The 27,171-nt window shown below is 38.4% G+C and overlaps 1 protein-coding gene and 2 non-coding genes across 3 annotated transcripts in view; 2 read left to right on the forward strand and 1 right to left on the reverse strand.

The window, feature by feature from the left end:
* Positions 1–479: 479 nt before the first annotated feature.
* On the reverse strand, positions 480–583 carry LOC120365204 (small nucleolar RNA U13). Its single transcript, XR_005580211.1, has one exon. It is a non-coding gene; the product is annotated as a small nucleolar RNA U13 (small nucleolar RNA).
* Positions 584–6,874: 6,291 nt separating this feature from the next.
* Positions 6,875–27,171, forward strand: part of SLC5A8 (solute carrier family 5 member 8) — a 52,370-nt gene continuing 32,073 nt past the window's right edge. Inside the window, exons 1-6 of the mRNA XM_003929609.3 lie at positions 6,875–7,900; positions 12,874–12,939; positions 15,204–15,255; positions 22,061–22,128; positions 23,407–23,561; positions 26,844–26,984. Coding sequence (XP_003929658.1) covers positions 7,550–7,900; positions 12,874–12,939; positions 15,204–15,255; positions 22,061–22,128; positions 23,407–23,561; positions 26,844–26,984 — 833 coding nt within the window. The 5' untranslated portion in view covers positions 6,875–7,549. The remainder of the gene's footprint in view (positions 7,901–12,873; positions 12,940–15,203; positions 15,256–22,060; positions 22,129–23,406; positions 23,562–26,843; positions 26,985–27,171) is intronic.
* On the forward strand, positions 18,130–18,237 carry LOC120365133 (U6 spliceosomal RNA). The gene has a single exon (XR_005580152.1). It is a non-coding gene; the product is annotated as a U6 spliceosomal RNA (small nuclear RNA).

Raw genomic sequence — 27,171 nt, forward strand, 5'->3', positions numbered from 1 at the left:
GGATGTGGAGAAACTAGAATGCTTGTACACTGTTGGTGGGAATGTAAAATGTTGCAGCCACTGTGGAAAACAGTATGGCAATTCTTGAAACAAATTAAAATAGAATTAGCATATGATCCAGAAATTCCACTTTTAGGCATATGTTCAAAAGAATTGAAAGAAGGTAGGAGTAGGAACTGGTTATTCTAATAGTGCTTTTAAATCTGAGAACTCTTAACTTTGTCAACTAAGGATGATTCACATGGAAAGAGTAAAGTATCTGGGAAACTGGGCTCTGAGAAAGAAATTTGTTCAGTGGAGGGTGTAGGTGAGATGAGTTCAGCAGAGACGATTGCCATCCCCTAGGGTCCATCCTCTCCTTCTTCTTTAGAAATGGGACTTTTAGTTTTCTTTTCTTTTTTTTCTTTTTTTTTTTTCCATGATAGTTAAATTTATTAACACACCACCAACAGGAAAATTAAATAGATCCTCTAAGTTCCGGTCAGACGGGTAATGTGCCGACGTCGTAACAAGATTCAAGGGTGGCACATGTCACACACATGTGTGAACACCCAATCATCACGCTCATGAACCACAAAAGGATCTTCTTTTTTTTTTTAAGACGAGGTTTCACCATATTGGTCAGGCTGGTCTTGAACTCCCGACCTCAGGCAATCCACCTGCCTTGGCCTCCAAAGTGCTTGGATTACAGGCATGAGCCACTGTGCCCAGCCAGGGACCTTTAGTTTTTAGTGCAGCATGTGGTCCTCTGGATCAAAGGCTACATTTCCTATTCTCCCTTTCAACTACATGTGGCGATGTAATGGGATGTAAGTGGAACTGCCATGTAAAATTGATGGTAAAAGTCCTTAAAGGGCAAAGCTATGCACCATCAGACCTTTCCTTTTTCATACCACAGTGGAAGTCCAATGTGAGGATAGCAGAACTGTAAGAAAGGAGTTTGAATCCCAAACAACTTTTTATGGCCCTATCCCCTGCCCCACCCCAATCCTGGGCTGCTGATTTCTGTACTTTAAACTGAAAGAGAATAAATTTGCATCTTGTTTAAGCTATTGTTATTTTGGTTGAAAGCAGTGAGAACAACATGTGCAAAGGCCCTGAGGCAGAAACAGGCTTGGCATATTCCAGAAATGGTAAGGAAGATGATGTGCCTAGAGAAAAATAAGTGAAGGAAAAGAAGTGGTAAAAAGAGGTATTTGAGAGCTTGTCAGGGGCCAGACAGTGTAGGATAAATCGATAAAAACATACTTTGTGTCCCACTCTGAAAAGAAAATGCTGTGAAATGATGGTAAGACCTCTTGTCCCTCCATTACAATCTGTGCTGGGTTCAGAATCATAACATCTACTCTCATCATAGAGTTGGAGTATTAGTCCATTTTTACACTGTTGATAAAGATATACTCGAGACTGAGTAATTTATAAAGAAAAAGATTTAATGGACTCACACTTCCACGTGGCTAGGGAGGTCTCACAACCATGGCAGAAGGCAAAGGCACATTTTACATGGTGGTAGACAAGAGAGAATGAGATCCAAAGTGAAAGGGATTTCCCCTTATAAAACCATCAGATCTTGTGAGACTTATTCACTACCATGAGAACAGTATGGGGGAAACCATTCCCATGATTCAGTTATCTCCTACCAGGTCCCTCCCATAATACATGGGAATTATGGGAGCTACAATTCAAAATGAGATTTGGGAGAGGACACAGTCAAACCACATCATTCTACTCACCTCCAAAATCTTATGTCCTCACGTTTCAAAACCAGCCATGTCGTCCCAACAGTTCCTCAAAGTCTTATTTCAGCATTAACTCAAAAGTCCACAGTTTAAGGTCTCATCTGAGACAAGGCAAGTCTCTTTCACCTATGAGCCTGTAAAATCAAAAGCAAGTTAGTTACTTCCTAGATATAATGGGAGTACTGGCATTGGATAAATACACCCATTCCAAATGAGAGAACTTGGCCAAAACAAAGGAATTAAAGCCCCCATGCAAGTCCAAAATTCTTTGGGGCAGTCAAATCTTACAGCTCCCAAATGATCTTTTTTGACTCCTTGTTTTACATCCAGATCACACTGATAGAAGAGGTGGGTTCCCATGGTCTTGGGCAGTTCCACTGTGGCTTTTCAGGGTTCAGCCTCTTTCTTGGCTACTTTCACAGGGTAGCATTTTCTGTGGCTTTCCCAGGCACATGGTGCAAGCTGTCAGTGGATCTACAATTCTGGGGTCTGGAGGACAGTGGCTCTCTTCTCACAGTTCCACTGGGAAGTACCCCAGTGGGGACTCTGCCTGGTGGCATCAACCCCACATTTCCCTTCTGCATTGTCCTAGCAGATGTTCTCCATGAGGGCCCTGCCCCTGCAGCAAACTTCTGCCTGGACATCCAGATGTTTTCATATACCTCTGAAATCTAGGCAGAGGTTCCCAAACCTCAATTCTTGACTTCTGTGCACCAGCAGGCTCAACACTATGTGGAAACTGCCAAAGCTTGGGACTTGCACCCTCTGTCACAGCCTAAGCAGTACCTTGTCCCTTTTTAGCCATGACTGGAGTAGCTACAACACAGGACACCAAATCCCTAGGTTAGACACAGCAAGGGGGTCCTGAGCCTGGCTGACAAACCGTTTTTCCTCCTGGCCTCTGCGCCTGTGATAGGAAAAACTGCTGCAAAGTTCTCTGACATGCTCTGGAGACATTTTCCCCATTGTCTTGGTGACTAACATTTGGCTCCTCATTACTTATGCAAATTTCTGCAGCAGACTTGAATTTCTCCCCAGAAAATGGGGTTTTTCTTTCTATTGCATCATTAGGCTGCAAATTTTCCAAACTTTTATGCTCTGCTTCCTTTTTAAAACTGAATTATTTCAACAGCACCCAAGTCACATCTTGAATGTTTTGCTGCTTAGATATTTCTTCTCTCAGATACCTTAAATCATCTTCCTCAAGTTCAAAGTTCCACAAATCTCTAGGGCAGGGGCAAAATGCCACCAGTCTCTTTGCTAAAACATAGAAAGAGTCACCTTCATTCCAGTTCTCAACAAGTTCCTCATCTCCTCTGAGACCACCTCAGCCTGGATTTCATTGTCCATATCATTATCAGCATTTTTGTCAAAGCCATTCAACAAGTCTCTGGGAAGTTCCAAACTTTCCCACATTTCCCTGTCTTCTTCTGAGCCTTCAAACTGTTCCAATCTTTGCCTGTTACCAAGTTCCAAAGTCTCTTCCACATTTTTGGATATTTTTACAGCAGCACTTCACTCTACTGGTACTAATTTACTGTATTAGTCTGTTTTCACACTGCTGATATAGACATACTTGAGACTGGGTAATTTATAAAGAAAAAGAGGTTTAATGGACTCATAGTTTCACATAACTGAGGAGACCTCACAATCATGGCAGCAGGTGAAAGGCATGTCTTACATGGAGGCAGACAAGACAGAATGAGAGCCAAATGAAAGAGGTTTCCCCTTATAAAACCATCAGATCTCATGAGACTTATTCACTACCATGAGAACAGTATGGAGGAAACCACCCCCATGATTCAATTATCTTTCACCAGGCCCTTCCACAACATGTTGTGGAAATTACGGGAGCTATAATTCAAAATGAGATTTGGGTGGGGACGTGGCCAAATCATATCAGTTGGGCAGTCAGCCACCTGTTGTTGGGTGATTTTCACCAAAGTGCATCTTTTTTCTGTACAATCAGAGGCTGCTACCTCCAAATAACATATTATCTCACTTAGTTCTCTGGCTGGATGCCTATGGGGGTAGGGTGAACTGGCAGTGCCAAGCGAATCTTGTGAGGGATCATCCTTACAAGTAAAGCACTATAGTTGGTGGAGATGGAAGATCCTCAGATGCAGTGGATGTTATAACCTGTGGCTTTTATGATGGTATTTCATGGTGGTAGAGTGAGAATGCCAGACAGTGGGAACAGGTGATAATGTCTCTGTCCAAAAGAGTCATAATAAATGCAGATCTGCTTATCACGCTATTGAGTTAAGTACTAAACTTTGCTATGCCATCCAGTTGTAAAACCTAGAGTCACAAAGAAGAGAATAGTAAGATGAAAAACAACACAACCAATCTTTTGGCTAACACTAAGTCTGGAAATTACTCTCCCATTTGAGATGATTACCAGAAAAATCATCGATATATACCCTATGAAAAACTCCTGAGGGGCAGAGGAATGGGATCGATGCTCCAAAGACTAAGAGAAAGAAAATCACTATAAAAATTATTTGCTTCTAGAATTTAAAAAATATTTTAAGAAAACTGCTTGGCATTCTAAAGGTGAAAAGACTTTAGAATGAGATAAAAGGGAGATTACTTGTAAAAATTCAGCGATGTTAAAATGTAACAGCAGAAGTAAAATCTACATTGGGAGCAGGAATGTAGACTCCTACAGCATTACTGTGACAGACACTGGAGTCAATGACACGTAAGACAAACTTAAAATCTCTTCAGGTATGTGGGTAAAAGAAAAAAGGATTAAAGTGAATAATATAGAGGGCTAGGGCCGGGCGTGGTGGCTCATGCCTGTAATCACAGCACTTTGGGAGGCCAAGGTGGGTGGATCACGAGATTCAGGAGATCAAGAGCATCCTGGCCAACATGGTGACACCCCGTCTGTACTAAAGATACAAAAATTAGCCAGGTATGGTGACACGTACCTGTAATCCCAGCTATTCAGGAGGCTGAGGCAGGAGAATTGCTTGAACCTGGGAGGTGGAGGTTGCAGTGAGCCGAGATTGCGCCACTGCACTCCAGCCTAGGCCACAGAATGAGAGTTTCTCTCTCTCTCTCTCTCTCTCTCTCTCTCTCTCTCTATATATATATATATATATATATATGTATATATATATACATATATATACATATATATATATATATGTATGTATATATAAAGAGAGGACTAGATAGATTTAAGAATTATCCATTTCTGAGGAAGATACTACAACAATTAGAACAAGAGTAATTAAAGGTATCACTTTAAAAAACAGGACCTGACTTCAAATTGAAAAAACTCGCCATTCTAGATGATAGTAATGAAAAGAAGGCTATCCTAGAAATACCCTGGCAAGCGTTTGGGAATGCAAGTATAAAGGAAAAACCACATCTACTAGTATTCTGCCATAAAGCAAGTTATTTATGAGGAAACAAAAATCTAGCTGTTCTCAGATAGCTCTCCAGTAAGAAATTCCAGAAGACAACAGAAAATATTTTTTAAACTTTTTGAAGGAAAAGACTATGACCTAAGAATTTTCTCAGCTGAAATTTTTTTCCTCATATGTGATGACAACAGATGAACAACCCCATATATTCAAAGGCTCAGGAAATACAGCATTCATGTATTCTTCATGAAAATATTATTTGAAGACATACATCAGACATCTGAAAGATACGAAAGAATAGGGTTTGGATTATATATAGTTCATGGCATTACATGAACGTTAGAAAGCAAGACGAAATAACTTGGGAAAACAGAAGCCATGTCTAATAGCAGTACTTCCAAGCCATAACTTACACTAGCCCAATTCTCAATAAATTGGAAGGCAGCTAAACAATCATACAATGCCAATATTTTATGGTGTCAGGATCTATTCACATATAATCTCATTTAACCCATTTTATCTCTGTGAGATAAGAATTGTTATCCTCATTTAAGATATGGGATACTAAGACGTATAAGGAAGCACTAAGATATCATGGCTTATAGGCAGCAGTCAAGAAGTCAGTTTGCAGTCTGCATGTTTAACCTCATACTCTTCTGTATCTAACATGACCACAGAAATGTATTGACCATTAGCTGCCTGAAGTTCTGTTCTTAATGCTAGGTGTCCAAAAGAAGATGAACTTTCTTTAAATAGTATTTCCCCATCTCTAGGGCAATTGGCTTTAAAGAAGTTTCCAGAAGTGAATCCAAGTCTTAGAAGGATCAAGCTGGATTCTTTTGTGTGTTATTCTAACAGGTTGCTTTACATATATATACTTTAATATATGATTTATATAATATATATATAATTTTATGTATTATATATTAATATGTATAATATCATATGTTATATATAGGTCATTTCACACTGGTAGGACATAATTCCAAACCATATGTTTGTTTAACCAACTGAATTACTTGGATTTAGCTTCTATTTCCCTGTTTATTTCCTTCTGAAAATATTATACAAATAATATCAGTTTACAAAAAGTAAAATCTGTTCAGCTTTTTTCTGTAAAAATCTGTAGTTTTTTTCATATGTTAGGCTAGACTAAATGCATTCTGTGGATTGTTTACCTAGGATGAAGGGGTATATTTTAAAGTCGTATAAAAATGAATAAGGACTGCTTGAAATAGACTGATAGCAGAGCACATTTGGCTGGAGCCTCTATTTTAGAAGGAAAGCCTGAGAATCATATTATTTAAGTGTGATTCATGTGTTTATAGTATTTCAAGGCAAGCCACTTAAAATATGTCCTGAGTGCTGATACTGGAAATGATCTTTTCTTCAGTGCTTTTAAGTGTCTTCATTGAAGTGTACACATCCTATAACAAGTATCTACACATTGTGATTAAGAGACCAAACTCTGAAATCGGACCTAGATTAAAGATCTAATTCTCTGCCAGCTGATTGGGCAAGTGACTTAATCATCCTAGAATAGTTTCTGCATTTGAAAAGTGGAGATAATGTCAATCTCAAGGCATTTGATTACACTGATTAATCAAAAGAATTACACTGACTAATATAAAACATGCCAAACATGTATGTGTCACATGAAGGCTCATAAAAAGTGGGAATTATTATTAATATTCCAGTAACTACCATTTCTAACAACAGGCTGAAGGGGATCAGAAATATTGTTGAGTAAAAACAGAAGAAACAAACAGCAGAGATTTTCTGCTCTCCTTTATAATCGCTTACCTGTCTAAGGACTGTGATCTCAGCTCACTACAGATTGTCAGCCGAATTAACCTACTGTCACCCATTAACCAATCAAATAAGGCAGTCTAAAAACTCCAGGCGTCTCTTTCCGTAAGGACCCTGACTGTTGAACTGGAAAGCTAAAATTCAAGGCGTGACAATTGCCCTTTATCCCACATGCCCCCCACCGGTCGCCCGCTTATTTAAGTGGTGCGTCTCGTCGGGTACAACTTGAACAAAATCTGCGCCCACCACTCCCTGTGTAAATTCGCTGGAAGCAGCTGGAGGCTTCAGTTCTGATCTGCTCCGGTGTCCCTGGAGCCTTGGCGAACTCGGCCACTCCAGTCCCTCACCTGGTGAGCGCTCGGGGCGGCGGGCTGACTCTCCGAGGTCCCAGACCCGGGTTTAAGGTGCGCGGCTCGCAGCGGCGAGTGCAGAGGCGACTGCCAGACCTCACCCCGCCTCCCACCTTCCGGGGCGCTCAGAGGCCGACACCTGGAGGACGCCTCCGGTCCCCGCGGGACGCCACGCCTGCGCGCCCGGGATCGGGGATAAGAAGTGAGCGCTGGGCTTGGGCTGCGCGCCGCGAGGCCACCAGTTGGCGCGCAGGGCGCAGGCGACCGTGCGGCCATGGACACGCCGCGGGACATCGGCACCTTCGTGGTGTGGGACTACGTGGTGTTCGCGGGCATGCTGGTCATCTCGGCAGTCATCGGCATCTACTACGCCTTCGCGGGGGGCGGCCAGCAAACCTCCAAGGACTTCCTGATGGGCGGCCGCAGAATGACCGCCGTGCCCGTGGCGCTGTCCCTCACCGCCAGCTTCATGTCAGCCGTCACCGTCCTGGGCACCCCTTCCGAGGTCTACCGTTTTGGGGCCATTTTCAGCATCTTTGCCTTCACCTACTTTTTTGTGGTGGTCATCAGCGCGGAGGTCTTCCTGCCGGTGTTCTACAAACTGGGAATTACCAGCACCTACGAGGTAAGCGGCAGGGTGGGCTGGGACCCTGCAGGGCGCGGAGGAACGGGCCTCTGCAGACCTCTGGAGGTGTTTTCTTGGGAGCAGACTCTAACCGCCATGCCACATCGAAATCTCTCCGGGTTCATCATCACCCTCCCTCCACTCCTCCCTGTCCCCCCACTCTCCCCTCGCATTTCTTCCCGTCTGCGGAGATGTGTCCTCTAGGGTGGAAAAAACCTTGGGTTTTACTCTCCTGGGCTTGGTGGGAAAAAAATAAGAGGCTTCCAAAGTGAACGGATTGGACTAGCAGTGCTCGCTGAGGTCCTTTTTACCTTTAGCATCTGATTCCCAGGCAAGGGGAAATTATGGGAAGGTAAGTTCTTCAGGTCTCAGCTCCTCCTTCTTGAAATGAATCCTCTTGTTCCAGGTCCTCAGTGCCATTCACTTTTCCAAGATAGTTGGTGAAGAATTTGTGCCCCCCTTCCTTCCCCCTCCACACACACCTCCTTTCCACTGAGAAGCAGGCACCTAAATGGCTAAGGCGCTGTATCTCTTTTCCCAGTACTTGTATTTGAGACCAGATTCTACCACTTACCAGCTGGGTGACCTTGGGTAACGTACTTAACCTTTTGTGTCTATTTCCTCAAAAAGAAAATACTATCACCTACCTCATCCAGTTGTTGGGAGGCTTAAATGAGATGATGCAAGGTGTGGCATTTAGAGTAGTGTTTAACGCAAAGTAAGTGCCAGATAGGTGCTGGCTAAAATTATTGTGGTGATGCTAGTAGTGATGATGGTAGTTATCTTGGAATCAGTAAAAAAAATAGGCAGCAAAATTCTCAAACAGCTCTGCCTTCTCTATAGAAAGATAATTAAGGAAATCTGTCTTTCCTCTATTGCACAGGTCCCCTGGCTATAGGTTTTCTCCTGTTGTCTGCAGGAAAGGGCTTTGAAAAGATGATTCGTGCTTAGTTTAAAGAGCTGTTGAATGGGAGGTGCAGGGTGGGAAGGATCAAAGCTCAGAAGAGTGGTGGGGGCCCAGTTCAAGTGGTCTCCTTCACCCAGGCACTGATCCATGAGCTCCACGGGACAAGCCTGCAGAAGTTTCCTCTCTACTAGGCCATTATCCAGAGGGCTCCTTGCAGGTGGTTTCCTAGTGAGGCTGGTTCAACCAGTGCTGGGGACAGGGCCTCAATGGCAACAAACACTGGTGACATTCTGCCTGGGTTCTAGTGACTTCTTCCAGGGAGAGGCATCCTGGGCAGCATTCTCTTCCATTCACTTTGGTGCTGTGTTTGGATGCTCAGTAATCCTTCCAGAAGTGAGCAAGATGCAATTTATTGGTTTTGCTCAGAAATGACAAACTGGCGAAATTCCCAGATCAAATTCAGTTCTCAATCATTTATTTTTACTTCTCCTTATAGTGAGGAGAAATAAATTATAATTCCAGACTATGACTTCTTTTGAGAACTCAAAAGGCTGGTGACACTGGACCCACATTCCCTGTGGCCACAAGAACTCGAATTTACAGCCATTGCTCTCACTCTCTATTAATTTCTGTATTGAGGTCTTATCATTGTGTTTTCATGGTTACTGATTTTTGGTAGAGAAATTTGTATCTGCATTTATGTCTTCATCAAAAATGTGAAAGGGAAAATGGATAGGGGTAGAGGAATCTCTCGATCCCAGGAAGATGTAAGAGAACATATTTCTTAGTGAATAGGAAGAGTATTCCAACACGTTAATATGTGAACACCTGGCTAGTGTCACTTATGTATGTTACCTGATAGAACCTGCAGGTATCTGAGTCTGTGAGCTCTGATTGGTAACTAACCAATTCCCAAACTTGGAAAGAGTTTGAAGAATCTGGCACGAGGACTTCAGTCCCCACAGATGAATGCTGCTCTCCTAATCACTGACCCATGTCTCTTCTGGGCTACAACATTAACTCAACCAGAAACAGATTTCCCTTATGTTTGCAGTGGTAGGGGTTAAGTCTGCAGGGGTTCCAGCTAAAAATGGCAAAAAGCAAATTGAATGTTGAACACATACCGGGCACTGGGCTACTTTGCATGTTTTGCATACATTATCTGACTCACATTCAGCTCAATCCTTATGAGGGAAGTACTATCAAGAGCCGCATTTTGTGGACGGAGACTCAGAGTAAGTTACGCTGCTAGGAATGTGAAGCAGTGTAGACCTGAGCCTAGCAGCATACTGGCGGCTTCTGAAGGCTCTGATGAGTCTATTATAACCCCAAGCAATGCTTATGCCAGGGCAGAGAGAACAAGGGAAGCAATACAGAATGCATGAAGTTGTGGGTACACTGCCGGTACCCACCTCTGGGGTGCCAGGCAGTTGGGACGGGGGAAACTAGGCAACATGCTAAGACCCTCCTAATTGGTTATGGCAAAGACTTTCCAGTGGAGTGTATTGTTTATTGTTTTATACTGAGAGGTACAGAATCTATATAGACTATGCAGTACAGTGTTGAGTGATTGATACCCTGGCATTCTTGCTCAGGTATGAAATCTCTCCCTGTCGACATTTCTTGAGCAAAAATTAGCTGTTCACAAGCATATTTTTCATCTATCACTGCCTTCAAAATGTAGTCCCAATAAGATGTTTAGCAACTTCCAGACCGAAGTATAATGCAGGAATCCAATTTAATCCACCAATTCTTCAAGATCCTTCTGGAGCCTACTTAATGTGTGTATAAACTGAGTTGCTTAGACCTCATGTTTGTTTAATATTTGTAAATTTATTTATATCAACAGAAGTTATTCAACTTTCTGAGGACCATAAGAGATCTTGGTTGATTTAAGCATCTATCGTTACTCTGTAATTATGTCCAGAAATTTTACAAATATCCCTAAGGCTGCCACACAGTGACTTGGGCATCTGGTCCAGTCTTCAGGTATTTCTTCAGCAGCCTAGTTATTGATGGCTGAGATCATAATAGACTTCTTCATTCTGTCTTGAGTTGGTCTTTGAGCTTAAATCACAAGTTTTGTGGATCAGCTGATCAACTTAGTTTGTTCAGCTTGGTTCAGCTTACTTTGTTCAATGTGGTTTGACTACATTCTTACCTCTGTCACATTTTTCCTTTAAGTTTTCTTTGGTCTCCAGCAATTTGGATGCATGTATCTAGAAAAAAAACGAAGATTTCTCTTCTATTGATGTCCATTCACATGTTTAGTGATTCATAGAGATTTACAAAAAAAAAAAATAAAATAAAATTCTAAAGAAATATAATAACACTGCCCTGTTTCCAGGCTTAATAAACTTCTCCAGTCTTTTAAAAAGGTTTCCAGAATATCCGTGAATGATTTTGACACATGTAATTCACTGAGATTCAATTTTCTCCAGGCCCATTGATTTGGACACCACTAGCTTCTTAATATCTTACTTTTCAAGTTTACATTTACCCATCCATTTATGTCATTGGATAGTCTCCAAACCCTGCAAAGTGAGAGGGAAACAAATTATTATTGTGCACCTCATTTTAAAGAGAAAAAAACCTGACATTTGGAGAATGATTGCCACAAGCTCATGGAGACAAGAATGGGACTGGGTCAAGGGCTGGAACTCTTCCTCCAGTGTGGTACATGGCATTGTGTATTTGTCACCCATCAGCGATTTGGGAGTGGGGTCTTAATATGTGTTAGTTTCACCCATTGACTTACTGAGTCTTAAATATGCAGTCAGATTGTTTACTTATATATGTGGAATATTGTGCACAGATTTTGGCATCAAAGGTTTTAAATGTGTACTGTGGCCCTCTCAAGTTTGCAAGGCTGTCAACTTGGCATTCTGTCTGAGTCCCAGTGTTCTTGTCTCTGACATGGGTTCAGACACAGTACCTGGCTCATAGAGCTCTTGGGAAGACCATGCACACAGCAAATACTCTGTATGTGTGAGCCGTGATCATGGGGGAAAATATCAGCTGTCTTCTCCTCTAATTATTACCTAATGCCAGTTTTTCATTCCTCTTCTTTTCTATTATATGAAGACTATTGTCAGCCTTAAATCTCTTAATAATTATATTCAAGTTAAAGAATGCCTTAGATCCCAGCTCTGAAATTCTATGATCCTAACTCTGTAATATGTATATTATGATAGATTATATAACATAGGAGACAAGCAGACTATGTTATGAGACATAGAAGACTCCCAGTAGAATAGTAAAATTTGGCATGGTCATTGGCACCAAACAGAAACTGACTTGGATGACTTAAGTTAAAAAAAATTGTTAGAATGCTGGGCGTGGTGGCTCACGCCTGTAATCCCAGCACTTTGGGAGGCCGAGGCGGGTGGATCACGAGGTCAAGAGATCGAGACCATCCTGGTCAACATGGTGAAACCCCGTCTGTACTAAAAATACAAAAAATTAGCTGGGCATGGTGGCGTGTGCCTGTAATCCCAGCTACTCAGGAGGCTGAGGCAGGAGAATTGCCTGAACCCAGGAGACGGAGGTTGTGGTGAGCCAAGATCGCGCCATTGCACTCCAGCCTGGGTAACAAGAGCGAAACTCCGTCTCAAAAAAAAAAAAAAGAAAGGGGAGAACAACAGATTATTCTCACTCTAAAAATACAGAATGTAATTCCATTTATATGACATTCTGGAAAAGGCCAAACTAGAGAGGGAGAGCAGATTAGTGATTGCTAGGGTTTGGAGGAGGGAGGAGGGCTTGATTATGAAGAGGAAGCACGAGGCAGTTTTCTGGGTGATGGAACTGTCTTGTGTCCTGATTGTGATAGTGGTTGCATGAATCTCTGTGTATTAAAACCCATTGAACAGTACTCTAAAAACGAAGAGTCAATTTTGCTGTGTTATAAATAAAAGTAATACTAAAATAAAAATACAGAATAAAAATCAGTTACGAAGTTGCTTTACATTTCTAAATTTAAATTTTCTTCTTGAGCTGTTATTTTTTAAAAAGGCATCCAGAGGATTCACATATCTATCTATCTGTCTATCTTTTTTTGCAACAGTATTTAGAACTTCGATTTAACAAATGTGTTCGTCTCTGTGGAACAGTCCTCTTCATTATTCAAACAGTAAGTAGCTCTCCATTTATTTTATCTTTTGTCAGCTAAAATGTTTTTAACCATGGCATCTGGATGAAGCTTACCTGGGAAACACATGAAAGACAAAGATATGTTGAAAATATGAGGAAACAAAAAAGGAAAAACACTTGTCACTGTACAGCATCGATCCTTAAGACAATCGAACAGTGTTTTGATAATGCTTTACTTCCTGGAAAAGCAGAATGATTTAAGTAAATGTTAAATATTACATTGATGAAGTGACAGTTGGAATATATGCTTCCCTTTGTGTGATCTCCCTTCACCTCCACCAGGGTGACAGGAAGGGCATTACTACATGACAAAGATACTTGTTGCTGATAGTGGGAATTATAACAAAAGGAGAACGAGTACATATTGAGTGACATATTGAGAAATAGGCATAAAAAAATTAACTTCCATTAGGAAGACAGTAGGAAATAATTTTCTTTGAAATCATGCTTTAAAAATCAGTGCTCTTTTAAAAATTAGACTATAAGAACCAACTAAAGAGTAAAACAACAGAATCATAAGTTCTGGAGTTTTTAAAGCCAAATACTCAATTCAGTAATTCAAGAACATGCACTTAAAGATTTACTGATTGACACAAAAGGAGAGCAAGGATTTGCCAAGTAGCCAGTGACAGAGAATACTTTCCACTGTTCACCCTGATGCTGGAAGATTATAATGATCAGTGTCACAATTATTTATATACACAACTTCCTCTTGACAGTTAAACACTTTAGGCTGGATTTGCTAATGGAGTTTGTGGAAGAGGTTTGCATTCTTGTCTCTAATTGCAATTCCATGTCTCCAATCAAAAGCTACCTAAGGGTGGGGCACAGGGGCTCACCCTGTAACCCCAGCACTTTAGGAGGCTGAGGCGAGTGGATCACCTGAGGTCAGGAATTCAAGACTAGCTGGGCCAACAGGGTGAAACCCCATCTGTACAAAAATTAGCCAGGCATGATGGCGGGTGCCTGTAATCCCAATCCCAGCTACTCAGGAGGCTGAGGCAGGAGAATCACTTGAACCCAGGAGGCGGAGGTTACAGTGAGCCAAGATTGTGCCATTGTACCCTAGCCTGGGTGACAGAGCAAGACTCCGTAAAAAAAAAAAAAAATTAAATTTAAAAAAAGCTACCAAAGGATTTGCTGCAAGTGAGACAGAGTGCCTTTGTAAATTATGTAACTCCACTCCATTTTATATCCTTGCAAATTATACAACTTAAATTTTATCAGTCCTTAACAACTGCAGTGTAAAAGGAAGGGATCCTTAGAGAGTTGAGCCTGGTAGCTTGCATTCACCAACTGTTCAAACCCTCACTGGATCTCTGTTAGAAATGCCAATAGAAATGAGAAGTGGGGACAAGTGTTAGGAAGGTCGCCTGTGATCATGCTCTTAAATCTTCAACTTGGACAGAATAATGACTGTGGAAAGTTAGTTCTTTTTTGCAAAAAAGAAGGAGAGCTTTAGCACCTCCCATTTGAAGGACTTCATAGTTCTACTCATGCAATATAATCAAACATTCAAAAGGTACTTAATATGTTTTTATTTTCATAATATGCTTTTATGGAATAATCATGGACTTAGCTTCTATGGGATATATTTGAAAGATCAAACACAATAAAAATTATATTTTGAGAAAAAGACTATTTATCTTACTCACTATTATACCCCAGATCAATTGTTGTTAAATGTATGAATGAAAATAATGAATGTTAAGAAGATTAAATATCTTTTTAATATGAAAAAGATCAAATGTTTTTGTTGGCTTTCAGGATTTTTTTAGGGCAAATTTACACTTTTGTTTAATTTATGAACATTGAAACTTTTAAAAATAGGTTTTCCAAATTTTTACTGTTTTCTTGATTAATTATGCAGCAATTAACAGTTTGAAGACATATGATTGATTCTTGTTTTTTTCTAATTATTTTAGATGTAGGAAATTTATTTCAAGCTTGAGTTGGTGGATCAGTGACCATTTGCACGAAGTAGCATATAAAAGTCCGTATTTTTACATAAGCCGATTACAAAAACATGTTTGTAACTTATGACCATACCATAAACAGAAGAGTAAAATTTACATAAATAACAGTTTTCAAGTTACAAACAAATTTTATTAGGCATTTTGAAACTGTTGTTTTAATTCATAATTGAAGCTATGGAAAAAATCAATTATTTTTTATTTTATAACTCAGACATAATTCATGAATTTCATAGTTTGTATAATTCATTTGACTTTCTTTTTCCCCTAGATTCTGTACACTGGAATTGTTATTTATGCCCCTGCCCTGGCTTTGAATCAAGGTACATTTTAGAGTTGCCAGTTAGGTAACTCACATTTTGGGGTTCACTTTCAGCAAGGCTTATTTTCTCCTTCGGGAAATAGGAAGATGAAGGAATGCTTCTAGTAACCTACATCAGCTTTACTAGAGGGGCAGAATGGGTTCAGTGTTTATAGTAGCTTCTTTGGGTTTCTGGATGGATAGCTCCAAAGTACCTGTAGATCATTACAGAGGCAGACTTCTCCAGGTGGTACTTCTCTGGGATGTGCCCACCAGCCATTCATTCCTTTAGAATTAAAGCCACCTGTAGTCAAAGTCAGGATTCATGGCATCCCCTCCTGTGGGTCTATAACATGGAGCCCATCTCCTGGAAGCTTCCCTGTAATTCTGCTTAGGTCTGTTGTAAAACTTGGAAGGGAGAAAAGCTTTTCTTCTCCTGACTTCTAATATGGCCCAAAATGAAAGAGAAAGAGAGCTATGTGATTCGAATAATCAGACTGCTCCTAGTAACAAAAGGACAGATGTCTCTAGTGCCCTTACAAATACATTTATGAAGATTGTGCTGACCAACAGAGTATCTATACTCTCTAGATCTGGGAAGATAAATGCAGTGAGCCTGGTATCATTTATTGAAGCAAAGGTTTATGTTAGTCATATTTTCAAAAGGCTTTGGGAAAAGAGCATGCCCTTTGAATTCTGATCTATTGGAAGTGAATTTCTCTAAAACTTCCTTGTAAAATGGACATGTGGACTCTGTGATGGGAAGAAGGTGGTGCAATTCCTGGGGTCATGATATGACCTGAAGAAAACCTACTAATTCCACATTCTGCTTTCTTGATTTTATGAAAGACACGTAGTTATCACCTAAGTTTATGAAGTAAACAGTATTATTACCAAGAGGAACTTCATATATAAGGTGCTGTTGAACTCTGAATGCTGGGCATGTTCCACGTCAATATTACCAACATCACAAGTGGATCATTTCATATGTCGAGAACTGAGTTATAAACTTCATAAGTTACCTATTGGCTTTAAGTGTAATTAATCATAGTAGGGTTTTAAAGTGCAGTTCTGGGGATAATCAGAGGACTGACTTCAATCTTTGAAGAAGTGAGGGATTCTTCTCTTATCAGGCTCAAACCACTCCCTGAGAGTAAATTAGAACCAGAGTGAAGGTGTTTTGATGACTAGAGTGTCAATGTGTGTTTTACTGTGACCAAGGCAGTAGGCACAGACATAGACACAGAACTTAGTGTGCAACAGATGCCCGAAAAAAAGCTTATTTAACTTAATTGAAACTTAACATTCTCTAGATCTATTTTTTTTAAATTTTTTAAATTTTGGAAAATCTCAAATACTAAGAGAGAACAGAGCTCCTTAATGTGCTCATTCATCCTCTACATTAATATTTATCAACTCATGGTCCATTTTAATTCACTCCCCCTTACCTCTACTAGATTATTTTGCTGCAAATATGTCATTTCATCTGGGTTTCAGTATGACTTTTAGAAATAAAGACTTTTAAAAAACCATAATTATACCATCATTGTATCTAAAATATTAATATTAATTTCTTAAGTTCATATCAAGTCAGTGTTCACATTTCCCTGATATTTTTCAGTGTTTGTTAGAATCAGGATCCAAATAAGATTATGCGATTGCAGCAGTTGATGTCTCTTAAGTTTCCCTTTCCTGCTTTTTAAAACGGAAAGCCAGCTTTTTTTTCTTTCTTTTTTTCTGACCACCTGCTGCCTGTTGAGAAAACCAGTTTTTATTGAGGCACAGTTAATATACAATAAAATGCACAGAACACAGGGAAGTGTACAGCTGGATGAGTTTTAATAGTTGCATAATAGCTTGTGTAACTACCACCCCACTCACGATATAGATTATTTCCATCATTCGCTTCCAGAAATTTTCCTTATATGTCTTTTTAACAATTCCCCAATGGACCCAAGAAACCATTTTCTGACTTTTACCACCACAAACTAGTTTTCCCTGTTGTTAGATTTTATGTAAGTGGAATCATATAGAGCCTTTTAAGTGTCTGGTTTCTTTTGCTCAGAAAACATTTTTGAGATTCATTCATGCTGCTACATGTATCAGTTCAGTCCTTTTTTTTTTTTTTCCCACTGGTAGTACTTCATTTTATGCATCTACCAACATTTGGGTATCCATTCTTTTGTTAGAGACATTGGGTTGTTTCCAGTTTCAGGCTATTGTGAATTAAGGGTGCCAAGAACATTCTTCTACAGGTTTTGTGAGTTTTGTTTTTCTTTTTGACCCCTGTTTTCACTTCCATTGTAAAGGACATACATGGATGTGTATAAAGTTAAACATATAATTGTATTCAGACCCAGCTGAGGATAGGAATTTGTGTAAATTTATGAGAAATTGCCAAACAGCTTTTCCAAGTGGTTGTATCATTTTGCATGTTCACGACACAATATGTGAGAATTCTAGTCATTCCACATCTTTGCCAACATTTTATATTATCCTTTTTTATTCTAGTCATCCTAGTGGGTATTATCTATTACTTTATTGTTTTAATTTTCTTTTTTCTTTTCTTTTCTTTTTTTTTTTTTAAAGATGGGGTTTCACCATGATGGCCAGGCTGGTCTTGAACTCCTGACCTCAGGTGATCCACCCATCTTAGCCTCCCAAAGTGCTAGGATTACAGGCGTGAGCCACTGCACCCAGCTATTGTTTTAATTTTCACTTTATGTATAACTATTATGGCTGAGCTTATTGGTTCCTGAAATAATAAAGTGAATAAAAACAAATAACCTAATAAAAAGTGAGTCAAAGACTTGAACACTTCACAAAAGTAGATATTCTTCCAATTAATTATCTGACATATCTTTTCATTTACTTAGCCCTCTAAAAATTTCTCTTAGTGCTTACTTTGGCAGCACATAATGCTAAAACTGGAACAATACAGAGAAGATTAGCATGGCACTTGCACAAAAAGGATATGCAAATTTGTGAAGCATTCCATATTTTTTTTTTTAAAGGAAGAAAAGAAATAAGAAATCAAAATAAAACTTCTCTTAGTAATGTTTTGTACCTTTGGATATTGAGGTCTTTTACTATTTCTTAGATTTAGTCCTAGATGATTTATGTTTTTATGCTATTGAAAATGGTATTGTTTTGTAACATTTTTCAATTCTTCATTGCAAGTCTATAAAAATACAACTGACTTTTATATGTTGATATTCCATCCTGAGAACTTGCTGAATTTACTTTTTAAATCAAGCAGGTTTTTGAAGATACCCTTAGGATTTTTGTGTTGTTTATGAATAGTGACCATTTTACTTCTTTTCTAATCCTTATAGCTCTTAGTTCTCTTTCCTGTCTTATTGCAGTATTAATGTGGAAAGTTACATTGATTGAGTTTTGAATATTAAACTAATTTTTGCATTCTTGGGATAAACTGTGCTTGGTCATAATATATAATACTTTTTATATATTACTGAATTCAGTTTGCTAACACTTTAATAAGGCTTCATAAATGAGTTGGGAATGTTCTCTCCTCCATTTTCTGAAATAGTTTATATTAAACCGTGTATTTATTTCTTATGTGCTTGATAGAATTCACCCTGAAGGCATCTGGACCTTCTCTTTGTTTTTGTAGAAAGATTTTGGTTTATGGATTCAATTTCTTTAACATATACAGACTTATTCAGATTTTAAAAGTCTTGTTGGGTCAGTTTTGGTGAATTGTGTTTTTTTAGGGAATGCTTCCATTTCTTCTAACTTATCAAATTCATTGGCATAAAGTTGTTTACAAACCTCCTGTTATGCTTTTAATGTTTATAGTATCTACAGTGACATCCCTTCTAATTATCCCTAATATTGACAAGACATCTTTTCTATCTTTTTATTTTGATATGTCTTTCTAGTATTCTATTGATGTTTTAAATGTTTTCTAAGAACCAATGTTTTGGCTTGTTGATTTTGTTTTCTATTTCATTAACTTGTGCTGTTTGTTGTTTCTTTTCTTCTAGTTACTTTGGGTTTATGTTTTCCAGCTTCTTAAGGTAGAAGCTTAGATCATTAATTTTAAGTATTTCTGATTTCATAATGCAAACATTTAAAATTATTAATTTTTCTTAACCACGGCTTTATTTGCAGCCCATGGATTTTGACCTTGTGTTTTTATTTGGTTCTCAAAATATTTTCTAACTTCTCCTGTGATTTCTTTTGCCCAGGGGTTATTTAGAAGTATATTGCTTAATTTTCAATATTTGAGAATTTTCTATAATGTCTTTTTGTTATTTATTCCCAAACTAATAAATAGTCTCTGTTTTGGTCAGAGAACTAATATAATTATAATCATTTGAAATTTATGGATTTGTCTTATGGCCCAGGATCAGTTCTATCTTGAACATTCCATGTACTCTTAAAAAGAATGTATACTGTGTGCTTGTGGGATGTAATGTTCCATACAGAGTCAAAGATTTAGTTGGCTAATAGTTTTATCACATCTTCCATCTCTTTTCTGTTTTTTTAAACTTGTTCTATCAATTGCTGAGAGAAGGATGTTAAAATCTTCAAATATAATTATTGATTTTTCTATTGCTCCTATTTCTCTGTCAATTTTTACTGAATGTATTTTGAGGCTCTTCTAAAATCTTTTTTTAATTTACAATCTCTCTTCTATTTCTTTTCATTTAAATGGAAACTTATTTGCTGAAGAAACTGGGTTATTTGTTCTGTCCAGTTTTCCAGGTTTTAGGTTTAACAACTACATCTCTATGGGGTCATTTAATGTTCCCCATTCCTATGTATTCCTATAAACTGGTAGTAGTTTACTACTAGTGGTTAGATCTAGAATCTTTTTGAGACTCCACTTAAACTTTTTCGAAATCATAATGTGTAGGCAGTATCTCTAAGTTTATTTCCTTCATGAGTCCTAGAATGTCAAGTTTAAAAAAATCAGCAGCTATTGACAATCATTCTAGATTTATTATTTCATTGGGGCTTATAAAATGGAATCTTCTAGTGCTGTGAATTCTTCTGCACTAATTAGACGGAATACTTCTATAAAGAGAAACTTCCTCTTATTAACTATGTGTTTACTCTGAAAAATAGTTTGTATAGGAAAGGCAGGATAAATGTCAGATTTTTCCCCTTATGAGTTTTAAAAAGAATAAATTGGTTCTCTACTATTCCTCAAGGGTGACTGAGATTTTTAAAAAATCCTTAAGATCTCATAGATTTAAAGGTTTGCTGTTATTTTGTAGCTATCGTTAGTATTATTACCGATGCCCAAATTGTCCCATTTTTATTCAGCAGTAGCCCCCTTAAGTTCCTCCTGATTTTAACCTTGGCTGCATATTGGATTCATTTGGGATGGGGGGCTTTCAAAAATACCAGTACCTGGGTCCCCATCGCCAGGACTCTGAGTTAATTAGCCTGTTGAGTGACTCAGTTATCAGGATTTTGTAAATCTCCTCTGTTGATTTTACTGTGCAGTCACAGTTGAAAGCCATGGTTGTAATAGTTTTAGAATAGCAACCCTAAGCCATAAAGAATAATATGATGGTCTAACACAGTTAAAAATATTTTTCTTTGTTTTTCTTTTTTCTTGGTGTATCTGAGTAGGAATATATGTTAATTTGCCATGTTAAACATTTTGTGACATATTTCCTCTGTGTGGTAATGTCACAAACTTGATGTACGGTTAGGTTCCATTTATTTCATTTTGCAATTGATATTAAGGAGTTTCTTTTTCTAATTTGACTTTATAATTATGTGGAATATTTATGTGGTTCCAAAGTAAAATCTATACATCAAAATATGTTTAAAGAAGCCTGGCTTGTATCTCTGTCTCCTCTACCCTATTTTCTCCCTCTCCTAGAAGTAATTTTTTGGTTTTGATTTATCCTTTAATTTTAGTATATGTACTGCTGAAGTGAGCACAATTCTTTTCTTTAAAAAAATGAAATAAATTCCCTCACTTCTTAGATAAATAGCAGCAAATTATAAAGACTTTTCTCCATCTATATCCATTTTAGTAGTACATGTCTTAGCAATGCGTTCTTCAAGGACTGGTAAAATAGTGTGCTTACATAGACACATACAGGGGAACAACACACAGTGGGGCCTATTCGAGGGTGGAGGGTGGGAGGAGGGAGAGGATCAGGAAAAACAGCGAATGGGTTAATGGGTACTAGACTTGATAGCTGAGAGATGAGATAATCTGTACAAGGAACCCCCATGACACAAGTTCATCTACGTAACAAACTTGCACATGTACACCTGAACTTAAAAGTTTTAAAATAAGCATTATCATTACCTTTATTAAATTTCTGAAAAATCAGATCTGCAATCTGCAATGTTACAATTACATTAGAATCCTTTAATGTTGTCTTCATTTGAATTTTCTACACATCATAGCAATTGAATATTGTCACTATATGTCAGTATGATATATTATCCTCAAATTCAAGTATTTGCAACATAACACATAAAAAGTAGTGTGTTTATTTGAACCATATATAATGGGGGGAGAGAGATAAGAAATATCCATCACAGTATCAAGGACTTTCTAAGCTTAATTACAATATAAATGTCTTTCCATCTATTTAATTAAGCTAATGTCGAATCTGTGTATCTGAGGGTTAGAAACTCATCAAATAGAATTTTAAACTCCATTTGTCTTTGAGATATTTATGAGATTTGGAGCTAGTTTTAGTTTTAGACAAGTGGGTGTAGAGGAAGGTGCCTAATAAATGATATGGCTTCATTCTCTGATGATTTTTGAGGAGTATTTTTATTGTGCATATTTCACAATTACACATGCATTATCTTTTTTTCTACAGTCACAGGATTTGATCTGTGGGGCGCAGTAGTGGCAACGGGGGTGGTCTGCACATTCTACTGTACACTGGTACGTCCAGAACATATTTCCCTTTTCACTGTACCCCCTGCTTTGCAAAATTGAAAATTCCAGTTGTCGTATGCTGCAATCTGTTTTGTCCATACCTACTCTCTCCTATTCCCGACCTCCTGCAGTGTAACATTTTTGTGTAAGAAATAGTCTGTAGTATAATTTAATCCTTTGTAGAAAATGGAGCATAACAAATTTTTTTCTTTCATCTGATCCATTGCAATCGTTCCTAATCTTGTCTCCTGATTCATCTGTACTGTTGCCAAGTAATTATATTTGTGCTCATATTATTCCTCAGCTTAAAAACGTGTGGTAGGTCACAGGCACAGTGGCTCCCGCCTGTAATACCAGCACTTTGGGAGGCCAAGGCGAAAGGATGGGCTGAGCCCAGAAATTTGAGACCAGCTTGGGCAACATAGTGAGACTCTGTCCCTACAAAAAGAATTTAAGAATTAGCCAGGCACGGTGGCACACACCTGTAGTCCCAACTACTCGGGAGGGTGAGGTGGGAGGATCGCTTGGGCCCAAGAGTTTGAGGCTGCAGTGAACTGTGGTTGCTCCACTGCACTTCAGCTTGGGTGGCAAAGAGAACTCAGTCTCAAAACGAAAACATGCCTGTGATAACTTCCCCTTGCATATAGGCAAAGGTGGCAAAATATGCAAAACCAGTAGGGCACGGCACTGATATTAGGTGTGCTCGTCCTCAGCAGTGAGGAAATCTTACGGAATCCCTGATACTCTATGCCTTAACCCTTTAGGTGCTGGATCTCGTAGAAGATGGGGCCCTCAGCCAGGTGCTGGTTCAGCTCAGGTCATAGAGAAACTTGGGAAATTTCTGGTGGTGGCTAGTTCAGATCATTTATAATATTTAACAGCAGACATGACCATCTGAGTGCAAACCGATTAAATATCAGCTCTGCCTGTAGGATAAAATTCATATTATTTACTTGTAATTTGACTCTGAATTTTTCTTCCCAATGATCTCCCAACACCACTCCATTCTAAAATATGTATGTATCTGGCCACATTCAGCATCTCATGTAGTTTGACTCCTTTATGCTTTTGCCCATGCTCTTTTCTCTGTTGGGCAGACCCTCCATCTTTGCCTCTGCTTGATTTAAACATCTCCTGCTGTGTGAAGATTCTCCCAACCTGACAGTTTCCCTTGAGTGTACTTCCTGGCCAACTTACATATTTTTATCATTTTCGTTTAACAGAGTGTAGGTGCTTAATAATGTCTGATAGAAGCATTAATTCTAATATACTTTCCCCTCAAAGGGTGGTCTTAAAGCAGTTATCTGGACAGACGTTTTTCAAGTTGGGATCATGGTGGCTGGATTTGCATCCGTGATTATACGGGCTGCAGTGATTCAAGGTGGAATCAGCACTATTTTAAATGATGCCTACAATGGTGGAAGATTAAATTTCTGGAAGTAAGTTTCTATTTACTACTTGGGTAACTGAACATATCTTTTGTATTCTATAAAAATAATCTCTTCATTGAAATAGGTTTACATTAAAAAACAAACCAACAAATTGCTAAGGATATGGGAGAGCAAACTGAAGCAGATGAGTAAATATGTAAAGAGCTTCCCTCTGTTCTTTAAGGGGTTAAACCAGTCAGATGGTACTTTGCTACATTGTACTTAGAGTGGTGTTTTCTCCTGACAAGGGACTTAAAAAGTAAAAAAAGTATTTTCTTTCAGATGTTAAAGTCCAGAATAGGTTGAAAAGTGGGACAGGGTGATAAGGAAAAAGAGAGTAGAAAGTTGGGCCTGGCTCAGTGGCTCAAGCCTGTAATCCCAGCACTTTGGGAGCCCGAGGCGGGTGGATCATGAGGTCAAGAGATCGAGACCATCCTGGTCAACATGGTGAAACCCCATCTCTACTAAAAATACAAAAAAATTAGCTGGGCATGGTGGTGCGTGCCTGTAATCCCAGCTACTCAGGAGGCTGAGGCAGGAGGATTGCCTGAACCCAAGAGGCGGAGGTTGCGGTGAGCCGAGATCGTGCCATTGCACTCCAGCCTGGGTAACAAGAGCAAAACTCCGTCTCAAAAAAAAAAAAAAAAAAAAAAAAAAAGAGAGAGTAGAAAGTTAAGAAAGGGCAGCCTCTGTCTGGGTGTGGTGGTGGCTTACACTTGTAATCCCAGCACTTTGGGAGGCCAAGGCAGGTGGATCACCTGAGCTCAAGGAGTTCAAGACCAGCCTGGCCAACATGGTGAAACCCCATCTCTACTAAACATACAAAAAATTAGTCAGACTTGTTGGCGGGCACTTGTAATCCCAGCTATTCAAGAGGCTGAGGCAGGAGAATTGCTTGAACCCAGAAGGCAGAGGTTGCAGTGAGCGAAGAGCGCGCCACTGGACTCCAGTCTGTGCAACAGAGTGAGACTGTCTCAAAAAAAAAAAAAAAAAAAAAAAAAGGAAAAGGCAACGTCTTAAGAGACAAACACTATCATATTGGATTACAACCTGCCATTAAAAATAAAAAGAGGGAGAGAAGAGAGCGACAGATACTAAAAGACAGTAATTTAATCTTCACAATTCTTTGTATTTAGCAACTTTGAGACTTTCTCTTTTGATATTGCCCTGGCAATATATAGTATATTAACATAGAGGCTTATGATTATGTATTATAAGTATGTATTATATAATGAACATTGTCTAATATTAAGTATCACTTTTAGAGAATTGACTAGGAAAGTTATGGTCAATGCTTCAACTAACAGTATAGCACAATATGTAACATGTTTTAAACAGCTGTTCAGTTTTCCTAAAGAAAGAACAATGAAGAGAATAGATATTTCATCCCAAGTATAGCACACAATTTAAAAGAATATTGAAAACACTTTCCGTTTTGTATCAATAGTGTTGTCCTTTTGGTGTATGGAAAGGGACCCATGTCGTCTTGAACTAACCTATCTTATCTTCTCTTTGAGATAGCAGCCCTGCTTTGAAATAGGCAGTCTGAAGAAAGAAAACCATTTTGCATTTGGTGGCTCTTTTTTGGTCTTCTGAAAATAAGCATCAAAATTTGCAAAAACCTTTTTCAGAAATTGGACTGGGTCCATGTGTTAATTTGCAGGAATGAATTTTAGTGAATCAACTTCAACTATTTTCAATATTTCTTTCCTCCTTTTACCTCAAGATTCAGATTCCAAGGAAAAGAGCCTCCAGTTGCCTAGCTTGGGTCATGGTTTCACCCCTTGGCTAGGGCAGAATAAGGTATTTTGACTGATCATCAGCTGACTGGCTTGCTGTTACTGGAAGAGGGAGAGGGGAAATCCAGGAAGTGGAAACAACCAATGGCTGCTCTTGATTATTCCCAAATCTCTTCCTGGTAGGCCAGGCTGAGGAGAGAGGGTATGGAACCAATAATTTTTCTGCAAGATAGGTGTCACTTTAAAGGCTACATATATTGGAGCACCAAAGTGATAGCTTATATCCATTAATAAGAGATTCTTAAGAAAAGATTAGACATTTTTATGACCTTAGCTTTGCAAGTTATTAAGTAACAATAAAAAGACTTATTTGTGTTTCAGACTTTTCAATAGTGTCCCTTGTTATTCGGATATGTTTTGAGAATATGATAGACAAAGTATTGTTCAAGTTGAGATACATGAAGAGAAGACGGATATTGTATTGGTATTTTCTGTGTTGTCTGTTAGTGGCCTATGTATTCTGTATGGCCTAAACCACTAAATGGAGTATTTAAAATCTTGTCATACTTCCCTCAGATAGCTCACTGACTCCTTTTGGCTCTTCTCTTAGCTAATATACTAGCTTCTCTCAGGGAGAAAAGGTCAACATTCTTGAAACTTTTAGAATTTGATGTGAAATGTTAGACAATGAAATAGAAGCTCTCACATTTCTATAAGAATGCCAGAATATGCATACAATTAGGGCACTTAACTGACCTCAAACATAAGATTTGAAATGGATTTGTGTAATTTTGTAATTTTAAGGAAGTGTCCATGGAAGTTAACTTTGCAGAAAGTTTTCTAGCTCATACTGGGTATCAGAGATGAACAGAATCATTCCTTCCATAAATAAAAGATCTTTCAAACATGGAAGTTGAGCTTCCTCTGTGAAAATATTTTGGACTTATGTACATGATGTCATAAAGTGGTTTTAAACTATTAGTACTTAGCTTGTACACACAGCATTTTAATAAAGCATAATTAAAATGACATGTAGCTTTTAGAAAATGAAAAATGAAAAACTTTAAACTGCATTAATTGATTTTTGAACTTAAATATAGAATAGAACTATGACTACATGTACTGGAAAATGTGTTAATTTTGTGTTCATTTTAGTGCCATCTCTATTGCTGTAGTGCACTCAGGAATGTTTTTCTCTCTCTCTTTCTCTTTGTTTCATGTTCTTCTCTGATTGCAGCATGACAGATTTGTTTAAACAACAGTTTCCTTAGATCATAGGAGAACAATTTATATAAATGCTTAGAATGATTGCAACATTCATTTTCCACCAGTCTATTCTAGAATTTCCAGATCTCTGAAAATAACAATGATTTCATTGAACTTAAATTGGAAATAGTTCTACCTTTTAAATTACATAATAAATTTGTACATATTTATGTATGTATTGTGTAAATAAATATACATTTCTTGCTTCCAAGAATAGTCAAAGAGGATTTTTTTTTTTTAGTGTCTGCTAACAATTCAGATTTGTTTTCTGTTTCTTGCCATTTAGTTTTAATCCTAACCCTTTGCAAAGACACACCTTCTGGACAATTATTATAGGAGGGACCTTCACATGGACCAGCATCTACGGTGTCAACCAATCCCAGGTGCAGAGATACATTTCTTGTAAAAGCAGATTCCAGGCAAAATTGTAAGTCATACACCTTGGTATATGAATCATTAATAACCATCAGTTGTCTTTATGGAAACTCTTCCTTACGTCACATTTAGCTCCTTTATGTCTTTTGTGTCATGAAATTCTAAGAGATAAGTGACATATTGGGTAAAAAAAGGACCAAGAATAAAGTAGTACTGTATGTTTTAAATCAGCTATTTGA

Source organism: Saimiri boliviensis, chromosome 7 (genome assembly GCF_048565385.1).
Source record: "Saimiri boliviensis isolate mSaiBol1 chromosome 7, mSaiBol1.pri, whole genome shotgun sequence".
Lineage (NCBI taxonomy): Eukaryota > Metazoa > Chordata > Mammalia > Primates > Cebidae > Saimiri > Saimiri boliviensis.